The 13,316-nt window shown below is 28.6% G+C and overlaps 4 protein-coding genes and 1 long non-coding RNA gene across 8 annotated transcripts in view; 3 read left to right on the forward strand and 2 right to left on the reverse strand.

Annotated features, from left to right (window-relative positions):
* LOC113389071 (calpain-A-like) overlaps positions 1–13,316 on the forward strand; it is a 609,920-nt gene that overhangs the window by 522,069 nt on the left and 74,535 nt on the right. The gene's annotated exons all lie outside the window — the stretch shown is intronic.
* LOC113389084 (acyl-coenzyme A thioesterase 13-like) lies at positions 1,718–2,234 on the forward strand. The gene has a single exon (XM_026626144.1). The coding sequence runs from the start codon at positions 1,778–1,780 to the stop codon at positions 2,198–2,200; it is 423 nt and encodes a 140-aa protein (XP_026481929.1). The 5' UTR covers positions 1,718–1,777; the 3' UTR covers positions 2,201–2,234.
* On the reverse strand, positions 3,049–3,976 carry LOC113389087. The gene is made up of 3 exons (XR_003368207.1): positions 3,885–3,976; positions 3,677–3,731; positions 3,049–3,358 (listed from the first exon to the last, which is right to left on the reverse strand). It is a non-coding gene; the product is annotated as an uncharacterized LOC113389087 (long non-coding RNA).
* On the forward strand, positions 4,177–5,252 carry LOC113389086 (jmjC domain-containing protein E-like). The gene is made up of 4 exons (XM_026626147.1): positions 4,177–4,308; positions 4,579–4,732; positions 4,854–5,033; positions 5,117–5,252. The coding sequence occupies exons 1-4, from the start codon at positions 4,254–4,256 to the stop codon at positions 5,133–5,135; spliced, it is 408 nt and encodes a 135-aa protein (XP_026481932.1). The 5' UTR covers positions 4,177–4,253; the 3' UTR covers positions 5,136–5,252.
* LOC113389072 (calpain-A-like) overlaps positions 7,502–13,316 on the reverse strand; it is a 28,966-nt gene continuing 23,151 nt past the window's right edge. Inside the window, 3 exon segments of the mRNA XM_026626130.1 lie at positions 7,502–7,764; positions 10,572–10,767; positions 12,154–12,281. Coding sequence (XP_026481915.1) covers positions 7,679–7,764; positions 10,572–10,767; positions 12,154–12,281 — 410 coding nt within the window. The 3' untranslated portion in view covers positions 7,502–7,678.

Genomic DNA, 13,316 nt, shown 5'->3' on the forward strand with positions numbered 1-13,316 from the left:
ATAATCTGGCTGCACAAGATATTACACGAGATTTTGTTACTTCTAAACCAAGACCAGCACTTGATTGTAAATTTTCTAACAAAGCCTGAAAATAAATATTCAATTATATATATATATATATATATAATATATATATATATACATATATAGATTGTATCTATTCTTCTTACTTATCATAGAGTCCTTTAATTCAGCTTCAAAATGCCAATAAGCCAAAATTTTACTCCTACCATCAGGACCAAGTTCTTTCGTTTTAGCATTAAGAGCTCTGAATTCAGCAGCCCTTGCAGACAAAGGTTTTAATTTTCGATCTTTCGGCAATAAAGAATTTAAAAATAAATCTGTCAATGTATCTATGACTTCTAAACATTCTTTGTTGGCTGCTTTGCATTGTCCAATAAGAGCATTCAATGCCGATAGATTTGATATTGGATCTGATTCCACTAATAGTGCTCCTGCAGTTGCACGATCTTTGGAGGTACCTTTTGAAACCGCTGTTTTCAACCAGCTGTCTTGGGAGGTTGTTTCTGGAAAAGGATAATAGAACTAGGTAAGGAGAATTTTACCTTAAGGCAAGTTGCATAAACTTTCCCAATACATTTACAGAATCAAAAGAATTGTCAATAAGATATTTCAGGTATAATGCTCAACTGTTATTTCAAAAAAAAAAAAGTTGTATTCTCTAAAAAGCAATCAATTCATGTCTTTCTAACATACTTGTATTATAAATTGAAAAATTTGTTTATAATTATATTGTTCGTTTATAATCTCATAATCATTTATAGATTAACCAACAAAAATCTGCACTCACTTAGTTGTCACCTTGATAAAAACTTCTAGACAAGAATCAGACGGTTAAGGATTCACATAATTCATTATCATAATGTAAAATTACAATAAATATTGAAATTGCTTTTCTGACATGTAAAGTAGGAAAATAACTTAATGAATTTAAATTGTAATTGTTTCTATTAGTTAATTTTAATGTCAGTACATACTTCTAGTCCTCTGCAGAAGGTAAGCATCAAAACATTTCTTGGCTTCTTTATTTAAATTATTCAACTCCTCAACTTTCAGCTCGACATTTGTGTTATCATACTCAAGCTCTGGTACCTAAAATAAATAATCAAACCAATTAATACTAATTGCAACCATAAATTCATTGTAAAACATAAAGTTAAGTTTCTTCAATCTAACCTCTTCGAACCAAAGTTCGTGTCCGCCTTCAAGATTTTCAGCAAAATTTTTGGCAATGCCACGTTTTTTCTTATTACCACTTTTATTGTTGAATTTTTTAACATTAGGAGACTTTTGAGCAAGAGTCATTTTGCCTAAATTTTTATATTTTTCACTAAAAATCACATTTGTATTTTCATGCACGTGTATAAACAAGAATAAACTTTTAGGTTATGAAGTAGTTGACGTTTGACATGTGGCGCCAAGCGACAAGAAAAAGAACTAATCACTAAATAATAAGTTAATAATTTCATATTCAAATAATTATTTGATTTTTAATTGTATTATATAATTCTTATTATTACTAAAAAATATCTAAGAGTTTTTTAAACATTTTTTGAGGTACAATTATGCTAAAAAGTGTGTTATTTAAATATTTATTACTTTGCAATTGGCAGCTGTCAAAAGTTGCAACTGTCAAAAGTTGTAACTGTCAAAATTTGCAACTGTCAAACAAATATGATAATATGAATGACGTAACAAAATGTTAATTGTAATTTGTTGTGCAAAGTAATTTATTCTACTTATTTATTTAGTCAAAATGCCTGGAGCTTTACGATCAGTCAAGACCTTAGCAGAATATTTCAAACTTGCCAAAGGTTTTGACCAATGCCTCAACAAACTAACCCTAATAAGTGCTGAAAAGGAAGGTAAATGTGTCGTTGAATTCACCGTTGACAAAGAGCATGTAAATGCTGCTGGAAACCTACATGGGGGCTTCACTGCTACCCTAGTCGATGTTGTGTCCACCTTTGCTTTAGTTGCTGCTGAAAAACCACCCGGAGTATCTGTAGATATACATGTCAGTTACCTGAAAGGAGCCACACTTGGTGAACAAATCGTTGTTGAAGCCAACACTCGAAAAGCAGGGAGGACGTTAGCATTTTTGGATGTCGAGCTGTTTAAAAAAGAATGTAGAGAGATTATAGCTAGAGGCAGTCATACCAAATTTATCGGCAGTTGAATTTTGTAATTGTAGATAAAGATTTTTATACTAAGTCATGTGTACATAGAATATGGAATCGCACTATGGATCTTCATACAACAACTTTAATTATTGTGTAGTAAGAAACAATAATAATGTTATTGGATGATAGTATAAGTTGGAGTTTAAGCATACTCTTAAGTATACTATCATAAATTATTGTTAAGTATCAATCGATGCGTACAATGGTTGTACAGTATGTGAACTTTAGAAAAAAATAAAGACCCATTTCAAACTACACATGATAAATTATATTTTTCATTCAAATTTAATTTTCAAAGCAAAAGCAAGAAGGTTGAACTGCTGATAAGACAAAAAATATGTAAGTTTCAAAATGAACACCATGGATGTAATTTATGTAAGTACATTTCTTTTTATTATCTATGATTAACACCTTGGTTGTTTAGTTCAACAAACATTTTAATAAATCAAAGGCATTTTACATTAATAAATCCAAAATAAATCAATATTAATTTTAGGTATATATGTTTGAGTATTTAATACTCAATAAGCTTTTATATCAACCCATCTTTTATAGCAGTCAGAACAATAATTACAATATTTTATTTATTAATTTATATTTGCAATATATTGATACTAGTGATATACTCTCACAAATATTGGATATGTTTTGTTTAGTGTCATCGTTTGATCAAATCTTGCAAACATGTAACCTCAATGAATACTGAAAGTGCTTTGATATTATATATTAAAGCTCTCCATGATTTACAGTAACAGTTTAACTTTTATACTTGGCGTTTGAGCTTGCTTTTTCTTTTTTCGCAAATGTTGATACATCTTGTATAATTTCAGTAAAATATGCTAGAACTTTTTTTGGATCAAGACCCGGATTTTGCTCCATAACTTTTACAAGTTCATACCCAATTTGCTTTATTTCAGGAGGTAATTCAATATCATTGGCAGTATTCTTTTTAATTTCTTCCATTCTTGAAGTACTTTGAATAATAAAGTTATCTGATTCTTCTTTCATATCCATTTCTAAAAGCCTGCGTTTAAATCCAGTGTCAGATGGAAATACTCTTGCACATGCATGTATATGTTCAATTTAATCAAGTAGTCTATGCAGGTTCAAGAATATGTACCAGGAACGGAGAAATAAAAAGTTTTGATGCGCCTCTGTAATGAGAAAGGAGCATGCAAGATCTTTTGGCAAAGCATTCAAAATCAATCAAAATGGATACATTGCTTTTGCTTTTTCATAATGTAAAAATAAAACGGGTTGAACTATAGCATAAACCTGAACTAACTTAAGCTATGATTAAAAGATAGCTTATGTAAAGAAAGAAATATGAACTAAAATATTAAAACTATAATATGAGCTAAAAGTAACGTTACTACAAAGTATGAAATTCTTAGAAATGAAATGAAATCTAACCTAAATGTAACCTAAACTATAAATTGAAATGCAACCTAACCTAAGTGATTAAAACGTACCTTATATATTTGTCCAAAAATAAAATAATGCAAGAATACCTACTTCTAAAGCGATCTAAAAAGTGTAAAATAGATAGAACATAATTAGTAAGAAAATAACCCTAACCTATAAAACACGTAAAAACTAAGAAAAAACCTTAACCTAGAAAACCATGAAAAAAGTAATAAACTTAGAAATTAAAAAAATAAATGTAAATTTAATAATTACGAGCAACACACGATTCACAAGAAAATTATACTAAAACCGTATGAATAACGCACAAAATAATTAAAAAACGAGGTACCAAAAAAACACTGGAAAAGAATAGACGTGAACATAGCACGAAAACCACACCAACATAATAATGCTAAAATCCCATTCAACTTTGCAGCGAATGTGAAACACTTCTGAAGTATAATACAGCAACTTCACACCCCAAAATTGTTAGCAAATGTCAAATTATTAGCATGATTTAATTATTAGCATGATTAGTATATTGTCTAGGATGATTTAATGCCTAGTCAATATCGTATTTCATTTAAATTTAATAATTATATGATAATTAATAGTGTCTTTATATAATTAGAAGTATTAAATATGGAAAATGTAAAATTAGCAAATGCTTACGAAATATTATCAACAGAAGCAAGAGGTATTTAAAATCATTTTATATAACAGCAGCCAATATGTCAAATTGAATATAGTAAATTAATATTTACTTACTTCTTTATTTATAAAGACAAACATTATATTTTATGTTTGATGATTACTATCAAATCTTATTTCAGAATAGGGTTTTATCAATTTACTGAATATATATTAAGAGCCTGAAATAATATTTATTGTTTTTGTCTACGACTTGCTTATGAATAAATAATAATTAATGATTAAAATGAATGAATAATTTTATTTGTTTTCACAGAACTATTTCTTGGCTCACAAGTATCAGAAGTATATCATACACCGAAATCTTTAGAATTTTATAGAAATTATGTATCAAAAAATATTCCTGTCGTATTCAGAAATATTAATCAGAATTGGTATGCCGTTCAACATTGGAATTCGGATTATATGAGGTACACTTTACTTAAACTTTTAATTAAAAAAAATTGGTAATAAATAATATCTAATAATATAAAAATTGCACTTACCAAAATATTCATTCAAATTTTTCTTGTTTTTATTTATTTCGTGTAGTGAAAAAATAGGTGATAAAATTGTAACCGTAGCCGTAACTCCAAATGGATATGCAGACGGCTTAACTTCTCATTCCGATGTAAAATGTAAAGATTTTGAAGATCTTGAATACTTTGTGATGCCTGAAGAAAGAGAAATGCGTATGCAGGAATTTTTAGAATCTCTAAATAACAAAAATAGGTATATAACTTCTCCATTTACAATTATATGTATTAATTTATTTTTAATATATATTATGCAGTAACGAGATTATGTACATACAGAAGCAAAATTCAAACCTGACTCTGGATTTACCTGAGCTTTCTAAAGACGTACCTGCAGAAATTTCTTGGGCCAGTGAAACTTTTGATAAAGTACCGGACGCTGTAAATTTTTGGATGGGGGATAGCAGAGCTATTACTTCAAGTAATAAAAAATAATAAAGTACTTATTATTATATTATAGTCTTTATAATATTTTTCTTAATTTTTAGTGCACAAAGATCCATATGAAAACATATATTGTGTAATATCAGGCTACAAAGATTTCATATTAATACCTCCAACCGATATGCAATATGTACCAAAATCATTGTATCCAGTGGGAACTTTTGAAAAAGTAAATGATAACTTCACAATCAAACCATGGACTGAAACTGGAGCTGAAACAAATACCGAGACACCATTAAATATTAAACAAATATCCTGGGTCAGCATTGACCCTCTCAAACCGGATTTAAAAAGATATCCACAGTATAATAAATGTAATATTTACCATGTCAGAGTTAATGCCGGTGATGCCCTATATTTGCCCAGTCTTTGGTATCATCACGTAAGACAGAGTCATAAATGCATCGCTGTGAATTACTGGTATGATATGGAATACGATTCTAGATATTGTTATTATAAAATGATGGAGCACCTTTGTGGATTTGATAATGTTTCATAAAATCAAATGAATTAATTTTTTAAAAAACATGTGGAGTATTATTAATATATTGTTTTTTAGAATTAAATTTCTGAAATTATATCTATCAATTAATTATTAATCATCTTGTCACAATGGTAACTGATCTTTAGGTAATTTTTACATTTCTTCACGTTTTGAAGATTTCTGAACATTTTGGCATACCCCAGAAAAATGGATGTGTGTGTGTGTGTGTGTGTATGGATACAATTTTTCGTCCACGTTTTCGGGCGCACGGCTCAACCGAATTGAATGGTTTAGAAACTATTCGATTCCTATTGATAGGGAGATGTGTTGATTAGTTTTTGGTAAAGGCAGGTCCAGCCGTTATGGAGATACGGAGCAAAGAGTGCAGAAAATAGAAATTGAGTTTTTGAGAAAACGGAGCATCTGATTTGAATGATTCAAAAAACTTTCTGCTTGTGTTATATAAACGTGCTTTCCTTTTATTTTTAAGATAGTCTATATGTATGTGTGTGTACATACATATATATTGTGTGTATGTGTGTGTTCATATTCACGGATATGCCTGTATGTATTTATGTATGTGTGTAAAAAAGGCCACTTACACGCCATTTTTTTCAAAAACTACGTAATTATTACGAAATATTTCGGTAATCCACATGACATAAAACATGCGAAATTATTACATATTTGTTACTTTAAGCTTACGTAAAAATGACGAAAATATGCAACTTTTTGTGTAAAAATTGCTTAAATATTACGGAATATGGCTTAGTGGTTTGATTGATTAAGTTTTGTTTATTTAGTTTTCTGTAAACATATATAAGTTACAGTATTTATAATAATCTATTTGAAAACATTTAATATTCCTCGAATATTTCGTTACGTTACGGGAAGTTCCAGCAATTTGTTTGCCTTATGGCACACCACTAGTAAAATTATTATTTTTGAATAATAAGTTCCTGAATAGATACTTAAATATATATTTAACCATGAATATATTATTTCAATATATTATTATTATGAGAATAACGATTTGTTAGCTTTGACTTATATTCTAAATAATTTAAGAACATTCAAATTTAAATAATCATGTGACAATAATATAACAGGTAATAAAGCCAAGAATTTTAAATTTTAAATTTTAAATCACTAACAAATTGGACATTTTATATATTTGGCGTTCGTGAGGTTTAACATGTGATATTTGATAATAAATCTATTTTATATAAATATTTAATTTTTGCATTCAGTGTAATTGGAAAAGGACTGACATTATTCAGGAGATAAAAGACATCTAAAATATAATAGTAATTAAATATTTGGACACAAATTGTAGTGACCAGATAAAATTACCATGAACTAAAAGTATTACTAAAAATACCCCAATAATTTTATTCAATATTTATATGTATGATAATATTGTCAGTCCTTGCGTCGATAAAAAAAGAATTTGGCATTTATATTTAGCATTAAAACTTTTTAGTCGATAATTTTAAAACAGTTTAGTTAGTAAGGTTATTCATAACTACACCATTAGTTTCTTATTTAAAATTTACGTTTAAGTAAAAATCGTGATGATAATAAACAAATATTATTTTAACAAGAAATATGTAAACTAAATTGAATATATTAATATTTTGTTATATTAAAATTTAACCATTTGTTAACTAAAAGTTATTTCGAGTTGATAAAAATACTGATTGAACGTATTTTCCTGTTAAAATATTTTTTACACTTGTTCTTAGGAATAAAATTTGTAGGCACTATATAAGTATATCGTATAATAAAAGCTTTTTTTGGATTTGCTTTATATATTAAATCCTAACGAGTAGTTTAGCCAATTATAGGTTTAAAAAATAATTAGCCGCGCATTTGATTCATATATATTAATAATAAGATTAGTGACCTTTTGTTTAAGAGTAAAGAGTTTTTTCGACCCATTCTTCCATGTTGAACGTCGCCGTGTTGGAGCCGTCGGAGTCTCGCTCTTTGAAGATATCTGAAATATAAATTAACAATTATGATAAAGAAATAATAAGGGGTAGTATTGCTAGTCGATTCAGGGAAAAATAGTGGGAGAGATTTTCCTTTGTCATTCTACACCGTACTTGAGAAATGGGCCTATTTCCAATTGTTTTTTTTTTATATTTTAATTGGAAACATAATACTGCACGATATCAGGTTGTCTAGAGCGTGGTTCGAACTCACAACCCCGTCCACACAAGTCCGTGAGCACAATCATTAGACCATGGGACACCCTAATTTTCTTTCATTTTAATTAGCAACATTTTCTTCATTTTAATAATTTTGTATTGATCTTTATTATACTTACTTGAATTCTAATTAGTCTTTTCATTATTTTATTAGACAGTGGTTTCCAAAATGGGATAGAAAAAAGTTGCTCAAATCGTACTACCACCTCCTAAGTCGTACCACGAGTATATTTTGTTTGATAATTGTGAATTACATCAACTGGCTTCGTTGAAACAAACTATTCAGTCGAGTAAGCAAAAGTTTTCATTTAATTAAGTGGCTCAATGACTTTATGAAACAAAAATAATTGAAAATTAAGGTTTTTGCAAAGTTTCTTCTAAAATTTTGGACTTTATTGTAAGACTTTTATGGCTAGATTATGATCCTGGCATTTTTCCTATTTATGTTTATTTATATTACTTATTTGGCAGTCCTTTAGATTGCCTAAGTCGTACCCCTTAATGAAAAAATGCTACAATAATACAAAAATCTGAATCTGGTACAAATATTACTTCTAAAAAAATCACTTTACAAACAATATAAGAAATTATATCGGCCTAGTTATAGGTTTGGTGTCTTCAAAGTTTGAAATTAAAACTTTGCTTGCTTAAGTCGTACCTGTACAAAATTCATTACTCGTACTGGCTTAATAGAGAGCGTCTTATGGTTTTTTTTTATAAACAAGAATTCTTCTAGATAAATACAATTTTTCAGAGCGTTTACTCAAATTGGAAAACAAAAAGTGGGTAAAACGAATAATGGTTGTATCTTCATGAACAGTTCCATCTCCATTCTTAGCACCCAGAGATTTGATAATTTTATAAGTACATATAGTTACTTTTTGAGACTATTATTTCATTTTCGGTGTTATTTTAATAATGATGTTCGAATTTGTAACTAATAACTACAGAAAAATGGGTATCGGTCCGAATTCTATATAGTTTTTTAGTACCAAGTACGACTAAGGGGCTTACATACCTATGGTAGGACTAAGGCACCTTACATACCTAAAGCACATTTTCAAAAACGTGAAAAACATATGTTTATATGAAAAATCAAAACCCAATTTAAAAATACTGATATATAGCATTATAAATTATATACTGTAATTTATCCATATTGTTTAATAATTGTATATATATCAAAATCCGATATAACTAGGCCTTTTATTATATTATTTATAAGATGACTTTTTAAAAGTGATATTTGTACTCGATTTAGATTTTTGTTTTATTGCATTTTTAAAGCACGGGTACGACTTCAGCAACCTTACCCTATATTCGATATAACTATAGGTTATTCAATATATTACATATAACATTATAATTCAATAATTTACATATAAGATTATATTTGTCCCGGATTCAAATTTTTATATTATTTTGTATTATTCTAGCATTTTATCCTCAACGGGTACGACTTGAGCAGCATCGCACTATATTATATATAAAACCGGTTTTTATTATATATTCAATATAAGATGAGCATATGTTCCCGATAAGGATTTTTTAGAAGCAATATTTGAACTGAATTTAGATTTTTGTATTACGACTTAAGCAACCTTACTCTATATCCAATATAACTACGTCGTTTATTATATTATATATAAAGTGAGCATGTGTCCTGGATTAACCATATTTTTAAAAAATTTATACTGGTCGTCCGGAATTTTAAAAATCGTAAATTTCATTTTAATGTTTATTTTAAATTTAACATTTATTTCAACGAAAAAAATACCAAATTTGAAATAAAGCACACTAAAAGCGATATTACTTGCTATTGCAAAAGTGATAAAAATTTATTCTCACTAAATAACGTAGAATTTCGCATAAAAAAATATTTAAAAAAATCAAGTTTCGGTTAAACATATCATTTTAGCAGCGATTAGAACAGTATTTTAAGGAGTTCTACAAACTCTTGTAAAAACAGTTCCATTTTTTAATAACCTGAACTGATATTTTATTTACTAATTAGTTAAAAATTATTGTTTTTTTACACTACAGTCTATACCGAAATGTATATACATCAACGAATATGGATCTCAAATGTACAACTGCTTTAAATAAAATGATGAGTATTTGATTTTTTTAAAAACATTATAAAAACATTTTTTTCTTATGATTAGTTCTTTTATCGATATCCGACGTTATTTTTTTTTTAAAAAAATAATGAAATTACTGGGAAATGGCAAAGGAGTCTAAATTATTTTCACTTTTGAACTTGAGAGTAAGATAAACCTAACTTCAAAATTTCATACGAATTGGAGCACAGTAAAAAAATTCAGACCCAAAACGCTCCATTGACATGAGTAAATATTCCGTATCCGATGGCAAAAATATGAAAATACTAACGTCTGTATGTGAAAAAGAAAAGGGCTGTTTTTAGGGTTTTCCCGGCAATTATTCGATTTTTTCTCGCCGTAAGAACTATCATTGGACATCAACGAGTATTTTAAAAAAATAATTGGCCAAATCGGTCCAGGCGTTGTTGAGTTATGCGCTTACCAACACATTTTCCGATTTACTTTTATATATGAGAGGATTATATTCTTACCGATCATGCTCTTCAGTTTGACCGCGCACATGATGAAGTCATCGAAGGCGATCATTCCGTCCTTGGTGCCATATCTGTGCATCAGGATGTTCAGGATGTGGTTGTTCAGCCTGTAACCTGCACTGTTCAAGGCCTGACGCAATTCGAAGGCACTCAGGCAACCTGAACCGTCGCGGTCGTATAGTTTGAAAACGGCCTAAAAATATAAAAAAAATCATATTAGAAATTATCATTGTAGTCTAAGGATATCGTTAAAGTATACCAAGCAAAAATACTCGAGATCAAATTTAATATCTTCAGAAAAAATAGTGGAATGATTAGTATTAGAAGTGTGATTATAAAGGAAGAAATGTGTTCAAAGAATATGTTTTTTGAAGTAAAAATTCTTTAGGCGCGACTAGGGTGCGAATCCATACAAATGCAACGGAAATGCGTTACGCCCGAACTGTACGTCATTCGCTCTCGATGAAATCATTTCAATACGGGTCGATTGTCATTAGTCGTCGTGTATGTGAATAGAGATCTGTCGTTTTATGCGTACCGGCATCAACGTTGTATGCGTACCGATATCAACAAAGAAATCGGCATAGATAAATAAACATTTTAAAGTTACATCGTAGTACAAATCTTGATTTAATGAAAAATTCCCGAATCAGAAGAATATTTTACCCTGTTCCTTGAAAATAATAATACAATTTAAACATTTGTGCCGTGTACTAAACGTAAGTTTATTGATTAGAAGTTATTTCCATATTATTCGTAGCTTCTATGAATCTGTGAAGTTATTAAAATGGAACATATTTTTCAGGCTAGACAGATATTACAGCTGTTCAAAGAATGAGATTATATCGCCAGCGAAAAAGAAAAAAAAAATACAAGCAGTCAATGAACATATGTTAATTTTAATTACATGAAGTTCTACAAACAAAATTATTACATGATGAGTGAAGTTGCAAAAAACAATATTTGTTTAGGCGTTGTTTAACATAATCCACTGTGTGAACGAATATTATAGAATTTATTAATCAGCAATTACTTCATTTCCCTAATGAAGGTTCAAGTTCTAAATGCTAATTACAATGACAAACCGATCATGTCATATTTGAAGTATGACTTTAATTACATTATTGTTTTTACATATCATACATATTTCTAATGCTGCTATAAATATATAATTTATAATTTATCATTATATAAATGTGTATAATAGTTGGCACTAATAAATGTGTGCATCACAAGCATTACCATATTAATAAACATCAATCAAAATTGTTATATGATGTATTTATTTTTACTTAAATGCCATCTTGTACAGCAGCAAATAAGTTTTACTTTAATCGCGTGTGAACCTTACACGCACTCTTTTTTATGATTAGAGATTTATTAGAAAATTTTCCCCAATATAGTAACAATCACAATCATTGCAATCTGCTTCGTGAACTTCATTAGCTCTTACGGCTAATAGTTGTCATATGATTGAATGATGCAGCTATGCCCACGAAGGGCGATTTCTGCACAAATTTGTCTCATACCTATTCTTCTGGTATTAAAAAACAATATATTAAAGTGAAAGTTTACAAACCTTCCAATTCCTAATGTCCATCCACAAAGTCTTGAACTCTTCGTATCCTAGTTTACCAGAATGATCATGATCCAACATAGCTACCATACTGCGACAAACATCCTTGGAGAAACCGCGGCTTTTGGTTTCTGGATAATATTTTAATAGAAAGATTATATTATGAATTGAACAATGTATTAATTTAAATACAAAAAAAATATCAAAAGTAACGTAGAACTTTGACTTGAATCTCCACTTAAAAACAGAACACGAGTAGGTAATTGGGAGTACCATCAGACTATTGCAAGGGACATAGAAATATTTTATTTTTATAGAACATAGAAATTCCTATATCTTCTATAATAAAATTAAATTTATAAATTTTTAATGGTATTGTTTATATATTTAAGAAATTTATCGATTCATTTCGAACAACATCAAGACACAACTAGGCAATTGTCTTGCTAGTTTGATAAGTAAAGAAAGTTGATGACTAATTAATTTTTGTCTTGTAAAGTTGTTTCTCCAGAAAAATCGATCGTCCTATTTCATAGGCATAATTCACGATTTAAAAAATAAACCATAAATAGTGTTATATTAAAATATATCACGTTTATTTGAGAGTTGTCTTAAAATAATGTAATCTAATCGAAAATGTTACATGTGCACTATTATAACGATGATTGGTTAAATTTGTTAGTGGACAAACACCGAAAGCTGATGTTATTCAATATTACGCACAAAATTGAAAATTAATTTTACTGTAGAAAAATAAAAATGATTGCTAGATGCTATTCTACGTACTAAAGACTACATCACAAAATATTATGCATATGAATATAGTAATTCAAGAACACAACAACAGTTCCAATCATATACATACTGGGTTTTCATAATGAAAAGAAATCTTATATGTGAAAATTAAGTAAATCTGGAAAATTTTGATTAAACCCTTTAACTTACTTGTTGTAAACCTAAACTAAACCTATTTATGTATATTTTCTATAACAATAAATTAAATAAAGATATTGATATTGACTTACAAAATTTATGATAACATAGTTCAAATTCAAAAACAATTCAGCACCCTTTGAGATCTTTTAGATTTGAAAATTATCCAACATCATCAATCCAACATCAACATCAATTCCGTGAGTTATAATATAAGCAAAAATATGAATTTT

This window comes from Ctenocephalides felis, unplaced genomic scaffold, assembly GCF_003426905.1.
Source record: "Ctenocephalides felis isolate EL2017-DRISC unplaced genomic scaffold, ASM342690v1 CF-g0.4_SCAFFOLD_03573, whole genome shotgun sequence".
NCBI lineage: Eukaryota > Metazoa > Arthropoda > Insecta > Siphonaptera > Pulicidae > Ctenocephalides > Ctenocephalides felis.